Source organism: Hydra vulgaris, chromosome 02, assembly GCF_038396675.1.
Source record: "Hydra vulgaris chromosome 02, alternate assembly HydraT2T_AEP".
Classification (NCBI taxonomy): Eukaryota; Metazoa; Cnidaria; class Hydrozoa; order Anthoathecata; family Hydridae; genus Hydra; species Hydra vulgaris.
The window spans coordinates 56,480,001-56,499,238 of record NC_088921.1 but is presented as its reverse complement, the minus strand read 5'-3'; the positions used below and the strand labels follow the sequence as shown (position 1 = coordinate 56,499,238).

Genomic DNA, 19,238 nt, shown 5'->3' with positions numbered 1-19,238 from the left:
TTACCCCACCATTGAAAAATCAATTTTGACATAAGTACTACTATGTTTTCAAATATATTTAGAATGTCATAGTCATACAATAAATTTTCAATCCAACAATGACTCAGACCGTTGACCTTGCTCTTGCTTGTTGCATAGAAGGAATAGAAGGTGCAATTTGTCTTTATTTTTGCATGACGAATACATTTCCTTCATTACTTTGGTTGCGCGCTCTGCGCATTGATTACTTCTGGGGATCTGTAGTATGGATGGCTCTCGCTTGAGTGATTTTTCAAAGAGCTTAAAGCCTTTTTGTATGAATTCAGTGCTTCAGCCAAGTTATTAAAGTTGTTTTCATTGTACAGTTTTCATCTGTAAACCAATGGTCTGCCCAGCCATACGATATAAATTGACATACTTTCTGTAGAACTGTCCTTGTTGAAGGAATTAAAATGAAGGCCATGATCACTAGTACAGCTCTGGAATTCCACCTCGCATTGCTGATGATTGATTTCAGTTTTGCTTTATCATATCAATTTGTTGCTTTTTGTTTGCATTATTTCTATATGCCTAGAAACTTCTAATAGACTTATATGTAAATCATAAATATTAATTTATGAAATACGATATTACTGAATCAAATCTATATATAAATTTTATTATTACTGAATCAAATTTAAATATAAAAGACTCAAATATAACTGATATTACCATAAATGGATTTAACACTAATAATGCCCTACTGAGTCAATAAATGGTGGGGCTCTTCTTTATTTAAGCTCTAATCTTAACTATCTAGTTCGTGATGATCTTACAATCTATGCCTATATTTATACTTACAATCTATGCCTATACTACTATACTTAAACAAATAGATCTAACAATTTATTTGTTGAAGCTATCAATCCTCATAAGACCAATACTTTAATTGGCTGCATATATCGTCATCCAACTTTAAATCCAAAAGAATTCATCGCAAACCATTTAACTCCTTTACTTGAGAAACTAACTTATGAAAAAAACATTATATTAATGGGTGATTTCAACATGGACTTAATTATAGAGAATCTCCTATTGTTTCTAGTTATCTCCAAACATTATGCTCTTGTTCGCTTCTCCCAACCATTATACTTCCAACACGTATAACTTCAAAAACCAAAACTCTTATTGATAATATTATAAATAAACTCCTATTCTCTTGAAACAATCTCTGGCAATGTGACAGTTTCTATTTCAGACCAGTTCCTCTGTATTCTAGGTATTACACCAATAAAAAGAATATAAAAATCTCTTGAAGATGCTTTTAAAACTTTGATACTGACACCTTTATACAAGATATATCTAGTATAAACTGGGAGGTGTAAATAAAAGACGATGATATAAATAAATCAATGATAAGTTTTTTAAATACATTTGAAAAAGTTCTAGACAGACATGCTTCATTCAAAGTTTCAGCAAAAAAACAAATTAAAATTAAATCTAAACCATGGATAACCACTGGTATTCTTAAATCCATATCAACCAAAAATGTCATTTATAAAAAGTTTGTTAAATCAAACAATATTAATACAAGAAATTCACTCTTTGATAAATTTAGGTTATATAGAAATAAAATAAGCAACTTAAACAATCCAAAAAAAATGTATTATATTTCCTTTTTCAACAACAACCTAAACAGCATTAAGAGAACTTGGAAAGGAATAAAAAAAATTATCAACATCAGACTTACTAAATACATTAACTCTTTCAACCTCTAAATAAATGATAAAGTCATCTCTGATCCAACCACAATTGCCAATATTTTTAACAATTACTTTGCTACTATTCAAGAGAATCTAATAAACAAAAAAATTATCCCTATATATGCTTTTAGAGACTTTCTAAAAAATCCTAATGAAAGTTCTTTTTTTCTTTGAGCCAGTGACTGAAGTTGAGGTGTCGAGTCTCATAAATAAACTTCAAAACAAAAAAGTCTGGACCCAAACAGCCTTCTAACATTTATTCTTAAGCTTATTCCAAACATAATCTCAAAGCCACTATCCATAATTACGAAAAACTCATTTAGAAATGGAATTTTCCTAGAAAATCTTCTTAAGATAGCTAAAGTGACACCAATACATAAAAAAGGTTCTCTACTGGATTACTCTAATTATTGCCCAATCTCTCTTCTCTCAAATATAAGCAAACTATTTGAGAATACTATGCACAATAGACTCTACAACTTTCCGGTGAAATTCAAGTGTCTTTATAAAACCAGTATGAGTTTAGAAACAATCATTCAACAACTCATGCACTAATTGATGTAATTGAAAAAATTAGAGCTTTGGATTATAAATTGTTTGCATGTGGTGTTTTTGTTGGCTCCAGCCTTTGATACAGTTGATCATTCCATTCTAATCAGAAAGTTGGAGTACTACCGTATCAGAGGCACAACACTCCAAACTTCTTATCTTCAAAATAGAACACAATTTGTTTCTATTAATGGGATAGAATCTGAATTAATAAAATCAACAAATGGTGTCCCACAAGGCTTTGTATTAAGATCATTGCTTTTCTTTCACTTTATTAATGATCTTAATACCTCTCTGAAGTTTTCCACTGCTTACCACTTTGCTGATGACACTCTGCTTTTAATAAACAAGTCACTTAAAAAGATAAACAAAAATATTAACCATGACTTAGCGAGTCTACTCCAGTGGCTTCTATCCAATAAATTATCACTTAATTCCAAAAAAACTGAACTTTTTATCTTTAAATCAAGTCAAACAAAAATTAAAAAGCACCTGAGTTTCAGATTAAGTAGTCAAAAAATAGATACTGTGAATCTATCAAGTATCTTGGTATCAAAATTGATTCTAATTTAAGTTTTGCATCCCATCTTCAAGACTTAGCACTGAAACTAAGCAGGTCCAACGATATGTTGGCCAAAGTTCAACATTATCTTAATCTTGAAACGCTTCTTAACATACACCATGTGGTTTTTGAGTCTCATCTTAGATATGCTTGTCAAATATTGGGACAAAACCAATCTCTAACACTTGAAAGATTCTAACCAATCTCTAACACTTGAAAGATCTCACCTCCAAAATAAAGTCCTAAAAATAATCTATTTTCAGCATTTTAACTCTGACCTAAATATCCTCTACTACATATCAAAGATACTTAAGTTAAAAGACCTTGTTCAACATTCCAACTGTTTGTTTGTATGGAAACAGCAACATAAAACCTTACCTCCTCCATTTACTGATTTTTTTACTTATAAAAAAAATACTCGTTACCAACTTCAATCAGCTAAAAGCTTCAAATTATCTTAACCTAAACATAGAACTGTTTGTTATAGATATGAATCGATTAAATATTAGAGCATATGCACATGAAATAGTCTCCCCTCACAGTTAAAATCTCTCCCTATATTTTCCAAATTCAAAAACAGTATTTAATTTTTTATTAAACAAGTATTCTTCCTAATTTCTATGCTACTCTACTGCTAACTATCTACTATCCATCTTTATTCACTTCAATGCTGGATTATAACTACTAATACTTGATCTTTTTTAAAATTCTTTTCTACTACTTTCTTCATTTCAATGCTGATTTTTTACTTATTAATACTTATTCTAAACTATTTCTCAAATTAATATCACTATTCTATTTCCAACTCACTATTATAAGTATTGCTATTTTTATTATTGTTATTATTATTGTTGTTGCTTTTGTTGTTATTATTACTGTTAGTATTATTACTATTATTGTTATTATCATTACTATTATTGTTATTATTATTATTATTGTTATTATTATTAATAGAATTGTTATTTTTATCATTATTATTATTATTATTTTGGTTATTATTACCAATTACTGGAGTTTGTATTATTATTGCCTATTATTATTACTGATACTTATATTATTATATTATTTACAATGTTGTTACTGTTTATTATTATAATCTACTTCTCTTTTATTGCTATATTTTAATTAGGTATGTAAGTCTTTTATTCTAGATAAATGTAAAAAAGTAAATTGAATTTTGTCCTAAATTTATCAAGCTTCTTACTTAATTATTATTCCATAAAGTTTTTCGTTTAAGTATTGTACTGTTTTACTTTTTTTGATTTTTGATTTTTTTAAATTAAGTTTCTTATTATGGTGTATGCTCCATCGTATAAATACAGTACTTGTACTATATGTAAATATTCCATGAAATGTAAAATCTATTTCAGAATACATTTGATTTGATTTGATGTTGGGTAATTTCTGAAACCTGATCAAGGGAAAATGTCTTTTTTCATCAAAAAATTGGAACTCTCAAGGCAGATGAAATTAAAATTTCATATCATCTCTCCAGCCTGATGTTTCAAGAATTACTTCTATTCCGTTATCAAACTATGTCTTCAGTTGTTCGTACTCTTTCAACAGTTGAGATAAAAATGGATGTTCACTGTTTGGCAATTATGTTTTACTTCCAAGTTCTTTATCCATCACCAAACAGAGGATTCTATCTAATACATGGTGTTGACAACTGATAAACTGAGGTTTTTTGATGCTTTGCTCTGTGAACATTCGTTGCAATATTACTACATCACCATTCTTTTTTCCAGTGCTAACGCTGGTAGTATTTGCAACAATCATCTCTATTGAATTCCATAGGTGAAATTCATTGAGGACTTTAGAAATTCCTTGAGCAATAGTTTTCCCCCTGCCATCTACCAAGCCCAGGGCATCCAATTTGATTTCTCTTCTTTTATTTTTAAGGATGACCACTTGATAGTGCTTGCCATGAAAGTGTAAAAACCATTTTTTTATATGCAACTTTTCAATCATTTCTTTTTTCAGCTTGATTGCCTCTTTAATTGTTGACTTGTAAATAGCTGATTGACATAAAGTTGGGCTGTCAATGCCTTCGCGAGCCAATTGCTTGCATATGTTAGCAGCTTTGTTTGTTGATACTCTTGTGTTGGTCACCAAGTTGACTGCAATTTTGCTTTTATGATGTTTTCTGCTTGGTGTAGGAATAGTCTTATCTTCTTTTTCTTCATTGTTTTCATATTCACTGTTGTCATCCTCAGTCAGAATCACTAAAAACAGGATAGTAAGATGATGAGTTGGATGACCTATTAAAAAGTTTTTGTCTTTTAGAGGGATGGATCATTTCTTTACTGGCCGCTTGACCTGTAGAGTGTCCCACTGTTCCTTTGCTTTCCACTTGGAGATGGTACAATCGCTTGTCCTCAGAATATAACCATGTTCCATCTACTTTAGTAATATCAAAAATTTCATCAAGGGGTTCATAGCTTCCCACACATTCATCACAACACATTCATCATAACATTTCAGTATTTTATCAAGCTTTGCTCGTATAACTTTATCAGATACATGAGGAAAATTCAGTTTATTCTTCCACAATTTGGTGAATTCTTTGGAAATCTTCGCTATTTGCTCCTTTCTTCCTTTGATTTTTGGTCCAGGGAAATGGTTGCGTCCAATAATTTCCTTTCAGAGAGGCATTCTGCACTTTTCTTCCAGTTAATATTCTTCCAAAAGGACCATTCTTCTTTTATGAGAGTCTTCAAATTTTACCAGGTTATTGCTCTAGACATCCTTGTTCTTCTGAATGCTACTATTGTTAGGCTTGTACGTTGCCATGTGTTGCTTCTGTAATAAATATAAAATTAGATAAGCAGCTATATATACACAGTCTAAATCATTCTAGAATATTCCAAATTGTTCTAGAATTTTCTTAATTGTTCCAGAATGTTCTAAATTGTTCCAGAATGTTCTAAAGTTGTCTAAAATATTCTGGAATTTTTCAAAAGTTCTAAAGTTCTAAACACTAATCTATACAAGTTTTAAATGATTTTCAGCAAAGCCACATGTATTAGTAGTAGCAGTAACAAGATTAAATAAATGACAATTTGTAATTTTAATTGCGGAGTGACTTTTTTTACAACATAGAGGAATTGAATATGTTTTCAATGTTTTCTAACAAATGTTCATTGGTTTATGACACAGGAAATTATATATATTTTTTAAAAAGTCCAAAAGTCATAATCCTAATGTTTAGGTTTGTTAAAATGTTTTGATCAAAAAAAAATCTGAAATTTTGTTTTGTAAATATTGATCTTCAATTTTTACTCTTGGTTATATTTTTATAAATATTATTATATTTTTGGAAAGAAAAATATCAAAAGATGGATCTTAAGAATCTCAGATTATTTTGAGCTAATATTTTTGGAGATTTGTTTCTCACTGTTCTAAAGCAACCGATCTTATCAAAAATCTGTGATAGTCTATTTTGGATTATTTGGCATGAAATAACCCATATGAATTTTAAATTAAATTTTTCAGCACTAAGAGTGTTTTAAGACAAAATTTCTTTAGAAGTCTTAATAGTCATTATTTTACTCATTGTACCATAAGATGTTGTTCTTTACATGCTTGAACGATTTTTGTTGGTAATGTTATACTATTAAATATTGATGTTAATTAAATATATTGTTTACTTATGTGTTAGTTGTATTATGTATTTTATGGTTTGTAATATTTATTATTTTAGTAACAATTAATCAAACACTTATGTTTTTAAATCTGAAAAAATTGTTTATTTGAGTTATCTTAAGAAAATTTTTCCACCGAATTAAATTTTTTTTCTGAAAATATTTTGCTTAAAAGTAAACGAAAAACGTTGCTAAAAAGTTTGATTTTTTAACATAATTTTCTGATGTTAAATAACCTAGTTTTTTTAAATTTAATTTTCAAAAATACATTATTTTTAACAAGGTTAATTTAAATTGTGTTATTTAAAGATTAGTTAAAACTTATAACAAAAAAAAACGTAAAACAAAAACAACCTTTACAAGTGTTTTTATTGTTGCTTTAAATTTTTATGTATGTAATAATATCATCTTTGTTTCATTTTTGTTTATGTCTTTCTAGTCTATACTGTTTGTGTTATCCATCAAACTATAAAATTAATTTAAATTTAAGAATTAAAAACTTTAAAAAATGATTGAATATTAATTTTTTATTAAAGGATTCGAGTAGTGTCAAACTTTTACAGTCAATAGTGACATGGTTTATTTATCCTTCTCTGAATGGAAGTGTGACATACAATTTAAACTTCTCTTTGGAATTACTTGAAGCTTTTTCAGTTTTTAAAAAAATATGGAACATTGGAGAAATTTTAGAAGTTATCAAACTTCTTTTAAGTTTTGTGGAAAAAGAAACCACTGTTGATCTTGTGTACAAAAACTTAATAGCAATGATAGGTCTGCTTACATACCAGTACGAATCCTGTGCTATTGATGATAGTGTTACTGTTCAACTTAAAGCCTTGGCAAAGACTCTAAGTATGTAGATATGTTGCAATTTTTGTTTACTTTAAATAATTTTGCTCAAAACATTTTATAATTATTTTTGTGTTGGTTTTTTTAGAATGGTTTAATTCCTTCTATTTCTATAAGCTATTTAAACAGTATAACATTTTTCATCGATTTTGTGTTCCTGAGTCTGTTCTTGCATTTAGTGATATAAATAATCAATTATATGAATCTGTAGTTGACCCATTGTATAACACAGGTAGGTTTTTACAGTTCATATTTAATATGGGTAACATAGGTAATATGAGATACTTTTGGTACTATCTGTAATGATGGTTTATAACAATCCTTACAGATAGATAGTATAGTATTTCCCTATAAATACTAAAGCATTTCTCTATAATTGAAAAATTGAAAATTCAACAATAAGCAGTGAATTCTAATGATTTTTTTTTTAGATGAAGGAAAGTGGCAGGGGTTAATTGAGATATTTGTTGCTTGTCAAGAATCTGGAGAAACTTTTATTGAAAAAATTCCCACAACATCCATTGATGATGAAATTCAAACAATTATTGAAGCTGTTGTCAATGTATATTTTGAAGTTTTTTATGACATGGCAATTATTATGTTTTGATAATACAAAAAACATTATTATTAAATAAAATCTTTGTTTCTTTTAATTGTTTTAAATATAATACCTGTACATTAGATTTTTGGGAAAGGCATATGTTTTTATAAGGCAAAACTTGTAGTGGCCAGCTTGAAAATGTTAATACAAAAACACAAAATTGAGGTAAACATTTTTTTATTTTATTGTTTTTGTTCATATATATATATATATATATATATATATATATATATATATATATATATATATATATATATATATATATATATATATATATATATATATATATATATATGTATGTATATATATATATATATTTACAGGGTGTTACATCATTTGTAAGTGAAGATCTTCAAAATGGTATATTATTTTTGTGATTTTTAATTAAAAAATAGTCTAAGTTTAGAGCTTGTTAGAAAAACCAGTAGTATTTTGAGCTTTGGAAAAAAAAAAATTTTCAGGTTTTCTTAATTGATTACTACTCATAACAAACACAAAAGAATTGAAACGCACTAAAATAATGCTTTACAATAATAGTATTATTACATGAGTGTCATCTTTATTGCAGGTACTAAACCAAACAATAAAAGAATGGAGGAGGAAAATAGTAAAAACTAATGTTTATGTTGCAATAATTTCATAGTTAAAGGCTGATTAATTCAATCATCAGCGTAATATGACATGTCTGTTGAAGAACCATCTTCACAATCAGAGGGTCCAACAACTGGAAGATTGTTGTAGAATTCCTGGTTCACAGGATTGCATAGTTTTTTCAGACACTGCAAATCCTTGAATTTCTCCCGACTGATTGGTATTGGGGCAGTGTATAAACACTCAAGTGGCCTTGTTTTCAAAGGGTTGGTTGTTTACCTTTAGGTCTCAATGTCACAATCACAGTTTTAATGGTGCCGTTCCAGAAATCTCTAAAGCTGATGTATTGCGGATGAGAGGCTTCAATGTAGACTTCTCGTAAAACTTTTTTTACGAGAAGTTGATTGTTTGATCAGGGCCATGTCGTAGTCACATTCAAGATACAGATTGGAAAATGGATTGAGATGCGCTCAAATCGCCTTTTTGTGTTTACCAACCAATGCATGAATCTAAATTGAGTATAATTCTTGTTTTGTCCTGCACACTCATCACAAAACAAATCTAGTCTTGTCACTACTTGCTGGATGTATGTCTCTATAAAGTGATAAAACATGGAACACACATCATCAGCACCCTTTTTGGCAACAGTCTCATCCTAAAAGTAGAAGTATACATCATCTGTTGACAGCATGTAAACATTAAACAAGACACAGTTCAGTTGACACTTGTATTAAACATTGTTGGAAGTTTTGTTGGCAGTACATAGATTTTTCTGAAAATCAAAAACCTCTGCCTCTGTAGAATTATCTATCCGGGCAACATCTTTCACCTCATCTTTTCTTTTGTAGAAAGTTGCAGCTTTGCTTTGATGAAGTCCTTGCTTCATTCTGTCAGATTGTTTTCTGACTCTGCATGTGACATCTTTTGCTTCAGCTCATCACAGACATTATATGTATCTTTTCTTGGATATCCAAATCCAATATTGAATGTAGTGTTGAAGATATGTCTATATCTTTCATAAGAAACTTCACGTGTAGGGCAAGAGTTTACAAACATTTGATGCATCTTTGCAACATTCAAGTCCTCTTGGAAGTATATTTTTCTTTTAGCACCTATGTCATAGTGTGACTTTCTGCCACGGCAGGACCGGATATGGTCAATCACTGCTTGCAACTCTTCTGGCTTTAGTCAATGAAGTTGATTTGAATGTCTCCCTCTCTTGTCTACAGGTGGACGTCCTGTGGTAAAACAGATAAACCAACAATATTTAAATAGTATTATTAATTGAAAAACCAACACAGCATAAGCCTACATAATTTTAGTTTTTAAGTTTAAAAAAAAAATTATGTAGGCTTATGTAACTAATCACTCACCATTATTTCACAACCATTGCGACACATAGATTTATAATAAATAAAATGAAGCTTACCAGTCTTTGACAGAGCAGATTTTATAGTTAGAATCCTCCTGTTTGTTATTTCAAACAGATTTATGAATGCTTTGTGACATACTCTTGCTTCAAATTGCACACCAGTTCGAATAAACCGAACCTTGTACTCATAGGAGAAGTCCCTGAATTTGGCATTCTCTTCATCTTTGCGAGGTCGCCGCCTCTCCACTGCTTTCACCTTTAAATAAAAATCAGTTCACTTATTTTTCTGTGTTATTATTATTTTGTAGGCTGTTTACAAAATTAATGATTAATGCCAGATAATTAAGATAAGGCATTGTTTTAGCTCTACAATTAATATTTTTTGTGACAAAATTATGTTTAATTTGTTATGACCGCGTTATTAATTTTAATTAGTTTTAAAATGGCTTGTAAACACGGCCACAACACAGATAAAAGTGTATTAAATAAATAAATAAAGTTGAATACGATAACAGAAAGTTTATCATTTAACTAACTCTTTCTTTGTCAGTAATCGCTTCAAAACATTTCATCTTGCAATCTTGCACTTGCAATCTTCCCCTCTTTCATGACCTAATATGCGTTGAAATTTCAGCTGTTCTTTATGAGTAAAATTCTTTTTTTCTTTTATTTGGTTTGTCATTAATGACCGGGCGATCAGTGCTGCTTTTCACCAAGCAGACATTTAACTAAAACAGCATGGGATTGGCTCTCACATGTCATGAGATATATCAACTATCTTGATTGTTTTGTTGTTGAAAACATGGGACTCTGATCGTTCTGCTAATATGTGGTGTTTTTTAAAATTCCCATAACTTAAGACTCCAATTGTTTTTCGATTAGTCACTTCAGGTAGACAAAGTATGAACTCAGGGCTAAAAAAAAGAACAACTCGGGCTACAACAACCAGGGCTACATAAAAGGACAACAACTCAAAAAAATCAAGTTTGTAACTCTGATCGTTCTTCTGTTGAGACCTTCATATATATATATATATTTATATATATATTTATTTATATATATATATATTTATATATATTTATTTATATATATATTTATTTATATATATATATATATATATATATTTATTTATATATATATTTTTTTTAATTTTTGTTTTACTGATGGGAGTGTACTTACATCAACTTAAGTAGATAGAGCATGCAAAGAGTTAACATACATAGACTGACTTAAACAGATAGAATATCGAGTGATTTAAGTAGGTATAACATGCAGGGAATGTAAATACATTGACTGAGAGTTTTGCTTGGGTATCTATCGATTTAAATAAAAATTTATATATATATATATATATATATATATATATATATATATATATATATATATATATTATAGCAGATATATATATATTATAGCAGATATATATATATATTATAGCAGATATATATATATATTATAGCAGATATATATATATATTATAGCAGATATATATATCTACTATAACATATATAGATTACAAATTGTTACTAGTTTTTTTTATCTTTATAACATACAGTGTTTTCCAAAAAAGAGGAAAAAAACAAAGAATACTAAAAGAAAATATTGCCATATGTCCCATGCCAAACCCTAAGTTGGTGAAGTCAATTTAGCGGCACCCCTTTGCAGTAGCAAGCTATAAGATAGTAAATTTATGTACTGAAGCTCATATCAGCATAAATAACAGTTTTGAATTAAACGCTAATAAACCAGACCAAAAAAGTTTTCCTGCGTAAACATACCCAGCATGCATAGTAATAATATTTAGTATCACTAAATTATTCTACTTAAATATTAAGAAATGTATTAATCTTTTTTATATAAACAAAATGTTTAGCAAAAAAATTAACAAAAAACTTTTGTGTATTTATTTTACCAGCAAATGAAAAACATGATACTTGCTTCTCGTTTCTTGTGATGGTTCAAACATATACATCTGTTCTCTTAAAGGATACTTTTGATAGTGTTGCTACAGCAGTTCTATTGAAAATTCTTCATCAGTTTTTTGTTAATGCTAAAGAAATTAGAAAGTCACAGGTAATTTAGCAAAATTTGAATAATAACTTTAAAGATTTTTTTAATGATGTCATACAATTTTAATTAATTTTTTAACCCTTCTCTTCCCCCTCCCTTGACCTCCCTTCAATCTCCCTTATATGTCATATTATGTTACATTCAATTGACTACTCCCTTTGATCATTGTGGAGGGATTTTTTTTATCTCACAAAAATTAATTTAAGTAATACTAAGATAATGTAATTGCAACAATAAAAATAAAAAAAATTTAAAAAAATTGCAACAACAAAAGTTGAGAAATCTAACATGAAGTATTTAATATGATTTAAACTGTTTTTTCACTGCGACAACAATTGTAAAACCTTTTTAATGTAATTGGTCGAAAAGGTATGTTTTGCATTATGTACCTTCATTTTGTTGATTATCAAAACATTTATTAACTATGCTTTCTAAAGAAAATCAGAATTTATCATTTATGATTTGTTATGCAATTCATATCTTAGTGAACTTGAAAAATAAATTTGAAAAGATTGTCGTTTGTTGCACAGTTTTATGTAGAATATTTTAACTTATATTAACTATTGTTTAATTACTAAAAAGTTGCAATATTTACATTTTACACTGATCATTTTGGAGTACCAGAGGAATTTTAGGAGAATTCTTTGAATAAAGAATTTAGTTTTACCAATCAAAATGACCAATTAGTTGCAGTTTGCGCAGTCATCCAGCATTTTGAAAGTATTGAGGAGATGCACAAATGCAATACATGCTGTTTAAACAATTTAAAATTCAATTTAATTTTTATACAGTGATCAACATGACAGGTTAATTTAGAATCAGAAGTTTGGTAATATAAATATTGATTTATTATGTAAAAAAAATGTTTAATTTAAAACTCATTATAATAAAAATTAGAAATCTTTTTTATATTAATGAGTTTTCAATTTAGCTAATAAAGAGAATGTTTTCAAAATAGCCAACAACATGTAACAGTAAATAAAACAAGTTAGGTGGAATCCAACAACATTTAACAGTTCATAAAACAAGTTAGGTGGAAGCCAACAACATGTAACAGAACATAAAACAAGTTAGGTGAAATCCAACAACATGTAACAGTTCATAAAACAAGTTAGATGGAAGCGATAACATTCTTGTGAATATGGAACCACACACACACAGACAGATTATTCAAGATTTTTGTTTTCTGAATAATAGTTATTTAAGTTATTGATTCACCATAATAGTAAAAATTATAGCTGAAAAAATCATGAAAAAAGTTAATCCTTGGTTACCTTTAATGTTTGTTATACAGAGAAAAAAGTCAGAACTTCTATTATCCAGGCTTACATCCAGACAAATAAACTGAAGAAAATGTAGCAATAGAAACAAATTTTTCTAAAAAATTGACTTTTTGATAACAATTTATACACTTGCAATTACTATTGAGCTAGTTAAAAATGATATAGGAAATTTTATTAGAATTGTATTAGGAAAACATATGATTGTGACTAAAAATCTTATACCTAACCTTAATGGTGAGAATATCTTATTCATAAAATTTTACCTCAAGCTCATTGTCTGTATAAAATTCTTGAAGAGTTCTTCAAGCACTCTAAAAGCAGTTCAAGTTGACTTTAAAAAATAAAAAAAAGGAGTGGTTGCAGTGTTTGAAAAAAAACTTGTATAAAGCATAAAACTATTGGCTATCAGTATGAGCTTCTCTTTTTTCTAAACAATTGATAGAGAAACTAATTCACTAAATTATTTTGCAGTATTAATAAGAAAAATTGCTAATATCAATAATAAGGTTGATTTAGTTGTTATAGTATCAATAGAAAGCTTGATTTCATTTGCTAATTTCCATTTCATTCTTTAAATATATTCTTTAAGTTTCTATAAAACTTTTTCCTGTGTTTATCATAAATCTGAAAGTTTTCTAACAAGTTTTTTCAATGAAACTAATATTCTCTTTTGAAAAAACAATTACATTAGTTGGCTGGGTTTTGACCAGGCTGTCATCAGATTTGATAAAGTAAGACAATGTTTGTTTGGGAGCTGGGGCTGGATTAAATGTAATAAATCATAATTGATAACTCAAATTCTTGATTATAATCTTTTATTAATTTTAGTCCCTCATATAAGCACTCTTCAAGTTTTTCTAAATCTACTTTCTTTCTACTATTTTTTTCTCCAAAAAAAGAAATGATGATAACCAATCATCTTTAATTTTACATCTCTACATGTATAAACCATTTTGTTCCAGATCTGATGTCTCCTCTTTCTAGGTTCCAGATCCCCTCTGCTCTATTTCTTGATCTAATTGTAACTTTAGAAATAAATAAAAGAAACCATTCTACAAACCTATCTATTATAATTGAGGCCTTCTTTATGTTGTGGTCTTTTATAAAGAATGTTCAAGTATTTAATTGTGTTTTACAACTTTTGCTGATAATAACAGTTTATTGTTCAAAGGATTTCATTTAGGAAGTATCATTAAATCTCTGTCAAACAGAACAACTTGCTTTAGTACAGCTTTAAATAAAGCCCTTAGGTGTCTTAAAATTATAACATAAAGATCATTAAACTCAAATCATCTAGAGCATCCAAGCATCTAAATGTAATGGGAGGTTATTCACTTGGTTTTACTGTTCTGCTGTTATAATAACTAGCACTTTTGAATATTTTGCAACAAGTCGTTCCACTTACCATCAATTATCTTGTGATTATCAGTTGCCATGTATTTTATATTATAGTTGTAGATGTATAACTTATTATTTAGTTTTTTTTAGTCTTTTACTTTAATTTATGTTCACAAGTCTTTATGGTGGAACTAAATTTTTAGCAAGAGTTTTACCAATAAGTAATCTGACATTGGATTTCTAACAAGAACAATCCAAATTAATTATGGACAATACAAAAAACTCTAAATGTAGTGGTAAAGCAATTGTAATTATAACCAAGGAAAAAATAGTTTTTTCTCTAAATCCAAAATGATAGATGGAAAATCTTGGTCATGCCAAATAGTTCTTATATTTTATGTCTATATCCTTCTTTTGAAGTGCATAAGATGTTGCAGTTTATTCATAATAAGATAACTTACTTTGCAAATTAAAGAGATTTCGTTAACCTTTATGCATTGAAATAAAGTTATAGGTTTACTGAAACATCAATGAATCTTCAGGCATGGCACTTATTTACATGTATTTAGTGAAAACACAATTGCAGCTCTATAGGGATACAAGAAATACACTTTAATTTTTTCGTTTTTTACATTTCCTGATTAATTTTTCTTGTAATTTCTCTATCAAAAAGAAATAAATAAGCTTATGCTACAACAATATTGGCATAAAAGGAAGTAACTTTTATGTTTTAAACATTTAGAAGATAGTATAAATGTAGAGATTTTTTACACTATCACCTATATTGTTGGTTATGCTCAAATGTGTTCAACTGAAGATATTGAAGATTATAACTAGTACATTTGAAAAATACAGAACTTAGTTAAAAATTAGTAAAAAGGTGATGACCAACTATTCCATTTGACATTCTATATAGGTGGTTTTTGTTTAGCTTACATGTAATTTATTTTTTTTTGTTTGATAAAAGTAGTTGCATTGCTTCACACTCACTAAAGTGATAAAGAAACTAAACTTAAAGAAATCTTATGTAAACATCTTTGTTTATATTTAGGAAAAAAAAAAAAAAATCAGATTTTTCATTGTTACATTGTTAAACTTCAATTGAAAATGTGTTTATCCAACTTTACAAGTTAATCAAAAATTTGTTAATTAATATTAATCAACCTCTTTTTAAAAATATTATTTAATAATAATTTTTTTTAAAAGATTTTTTACTGATTATTTAGCAAGAGCTATATATAGCTTGATTCTAAGGGTTTTATGTTGAATTTCAAAAGACATAAGGTTTTTCTTCAGATTCTATTAATATGTATATTTACAAGCTTGAATGTGTTGAAAATAAAATCCTAAGCGTTCCTTCTTAGTCCAAAATTGATATTTTCCAAAATCCAGAAAATAGTGTTTGTAAAACAATATTATTTTTACTATTTTAGATATCTCTTATAAATATCATAGAAAACCACACGACCACCCATTATCTTTATCTTCAAAATATGGTTAATTTAATATATAATAATACTTTTAATGGTTTTTTTTTTTTTTTTTTTTAAAAATCTTCGCTTCCAACAAGGCTGCAAGCAACCACTAATTAAAGTTGGAAGTTACTGAAATAGAAAAGATGAAGATTGTAGAGCAAGATAACGATTGACAGACGACTTAAAAGATTGCAAATTATATGAGTCAGGAAAGCAAGATGAAGGAAGCGAATTCCAAAGAACTGATGTTCGAGGAAAAAAACTAGACGAATAAGCGTTTTTTGAGCACTTAGGAACAGTCACAGAAAAACGATGACACTTAATTGAATGGCGAGTAACATGAGAATGAATTATAGTAGATGGCACAAGAGACGCTACCTCTTTAGAGCAGTGCCCATTATAGTATTTGTAGAAAAGAGAAAGAGAAGCAACATTACGACGATGTGATAATGGTTGGAGGTTGGCTGCAAGAGCAGGTCCAACTATGTTTACAACGCGTTTTTGCACCTTGTCTAAAAGAGAAAGAGCATCATTAGAGGATCCGCCCCAGATATGGCAACAATATTCCATACAAGGCCAGATTTGAGATTTATAGAGACAGAGAATAGAATCCGAAGTAAGAAAGTGACAAGCAAACTTAGCAGATGCTAATTTTGCAACTGATTTGATATATGGTTTCCAAGAAAGATTGGAAACCATATATCCTAGAAGATAAAGAGTAAATGACTCATCGAGTACATCACCGTTCATAAATATAGGAAGATCTAAATTATTGCGATAACGATTGGTTGAAAAAAATTGAGTTTTATCTGAATTAAAGTTCACCAGCCGCTGTGAGCCCCATGCTGTAGCAAAGTAAGATCCTTTTCAAGCTCAAATGCCCCCTCCAAGCAATCAGAGGGTGTTGGTTTTTTATCACAACAAGAATAAATGGTAGTGTCATCAGCAAACAATGCCACCTTAGATGAGAAAATATCTGGAAGATTGTTAATGTAGGTTAAAAAGAGTATAGGGCCAAAGATAGAACCTTGAGGAACCCCTGAAGTTACAGAATAAGAAGAAGAGTGTTGTCCATCGAGGACAACTTTTATGCTATGATTGGAAAGGAAGGATTCGATGATCTTAAAGATGTTGCCGGATACACCATAAGAAGAAAGCTTATGGAGAAGACCAGCATGCCAAACTTTATCAAGAGCTTTAGAAATGTCAAGAGCAATAACCTTAACCTCTCCACCTTTATCTAATGCACGATAAAACCTGTCAGTTATTACTGTTAACAAATCAGCTGTAGAACGAGAAAATCAAAATCCATTTTGATGGTCAGAAAGTAAGTGATTAGATTCAAGATGAGAAATTAAGTGTTTGTTAATTAAAGATTCAAATACCTTGCTTATGATAGGAAAAAGACTAATAGGATGGTAGTTAGACGAATCAGATCGCTCTCCAGAATTTTTGAAGATAGGGATAACAGATGCCGCTTTCCAGCAGGCTGGAAAGCAAGACTCTGATAAGCACTTATTGAATAGTTTTGAGAGTATAGACGACAGGTCTGGAGAACACTTCTGCAAGACAATAACAGGTATGTTGTCCGGGCCACAAGCTGTAGAAGAGTCTAGGCAGGAAATCAATTTAGATACAGATGCTGGAGTGATATGAATGTCAAGCAGTGGATCAACCTGTTTGTTGGCAATATCAGGTAGAAAGCAACTAGTGGAATCAAGAGATGATATTGATGAAAAGTTTTTAGCAAACAATTCAGCTTTGTCTTTCGGTGAGGTGACTGAACCATACAAGAGAGGTGGAATTATAGGTTTGCCCTTATTATTGATATTATTAAAGATTCTCCAGAAGTCGCGAAAGCCTAATTTTTGAGATGAGATACGAGATTTCATGACCTGAGAATAGCGGGTTTTGGCGTTAGACAAAACCTTTTTACAATTGTTTCTAGCAGTGATAAACAGACGCCTGTTTCCTGGAGAAATGTTTTGCAGATAAATATGGAAGTAACGGTTTGGATTGGCAATCGCAGCAGCACAGTGTGAAGAAAACCATGGAGGAGAGTGAGGCTTGACCTGGAATCGTCTAGAGGGAATAAAAGATTCCATGCCAGCTTGAATCCACAAAGTTATGTAAGAAGCACATTTGTCGACAGGAAGACGAAAGATTTCTACCCAAGGGCCATCACGAAGAAAATCATGGAAAGAATCCCAGTCAGCTTTACTGTAGTTGTAAGAGGTTCGATAATAGGGGGATTCAGGTGATGAAGAAGAATGAGATATTAGTTTTAGAGAGATCAAACTGTGATCAGAAACACCTAAGGGTAAATGTGGAGAAACTGAGCACTGACTAGGATCAGTAACAAGACATAAGTCGAGTAGAGAAGGTAAATGGTTCGGGTTGTCTGGAAAGCGAGTTGGAAAGTTGACTATTTGAGTTAGGGATTGAGAAAGGCAAAAGTTGTGGGCTTTAATGCCTGCTGAATCACTGACACTAGAGCCAAGTCATTCAGAGTGGTGAGCATTAAAATCACCAACAACAACTATATTAGCTGTTAGATAAAGAGAGAGGGCTTGGTCAATATGATCAGAAATAATGTCAAAAAGTGTGCATTCTTGAGATGAAGGAGAGCGATATAGAACAAAGAGAAAGTCAATAGAGTGAAGTGGTGTTAAACAAAAGCACATAAAAGAATAGTCTGTGGATTCAAACCTAGTTTCACGACAAATGGGTGAATTCTTACGAATGTAAATGCCCAGGCCAAGCATGTGACTATTGGAGTCTTTACGAATTAGAAGAAGATAACCATCAACACTAAGATCACAAGATGAGACAGCTGAACTCAAATTAGTCTTACAAAGAGCAAGTAGGTCTGGTGAACTTTGCAAGAGATAAGACTCAACAGAAGAAAAGTTACTTCGAAGACCACGAATATTAGTGAATGATAGGTTTAGAGAACTTGGTGATGATGATGGTTTTCTGTGTTTTATAGTTTTTGTTACTTTATTCATTTTTAAATTAGATTGAAGAACTTGACTCAAAGCATAGATAGTACTCAGAACACTGTTTAATAGCCCAAGCAATTGTCTCATTACTACTAATAAACCCTAAGCCGTAACAAAGGGCTCCTAATGTGCCTCCAAAATTGCCTCCGCAATGCACACCAAAAGTACAAACAGGGACACC

At 29.6% G+C, this 19,238-nt stretch overlaps 1 protein-coding gene across 4 annotated transcripts in view; it reads left to right on the top strand.

The window, feature by feature from the left end:
- LOC105848666 (uncharacterized) overlaps nucleotides 1-19,238 on the top strand; it is a 93,651-nt gene that overhangs the window by 66,564 nt on the left and 7,849 nt on the right. For 3 of the 4 annotated variants that reach the window (XM_065791452.1, XM_065791454.1, XM_065791455.1), the window contains 6 exons: nucleotides 7,013-7,328; nucleotides 7,414-7,557; nucleotides 7,757-7,887; nucleotides 8,008-8,091; nucleotides 8,250-8,286; nucleotides 11,805-11,962. In XM_065791452.1, the coding sequence (XP_065647524.1) occupies nucleotides 7,013-7,328; nucleotides 7,414-7,557; nucleotides 7,757-7,887; nucleotides 8,008-8,091; nucleotides 8,250-8,286; nucleotides 11,805-11,962 (870 nt within the window). The remainder of the gene's footprint in view (nucleotides 1-7,012; nucleotides 7,329-7,413; nucleotides 7,558-7,756; nucleotides 7,888-8,007; nucleotides 8,092-8,249; nucleotides 8,287-11,804; nucleotides 11,963-19,238) is intronic. The other variant, XM_065791453.1, reaches the window with a different exon arrangement.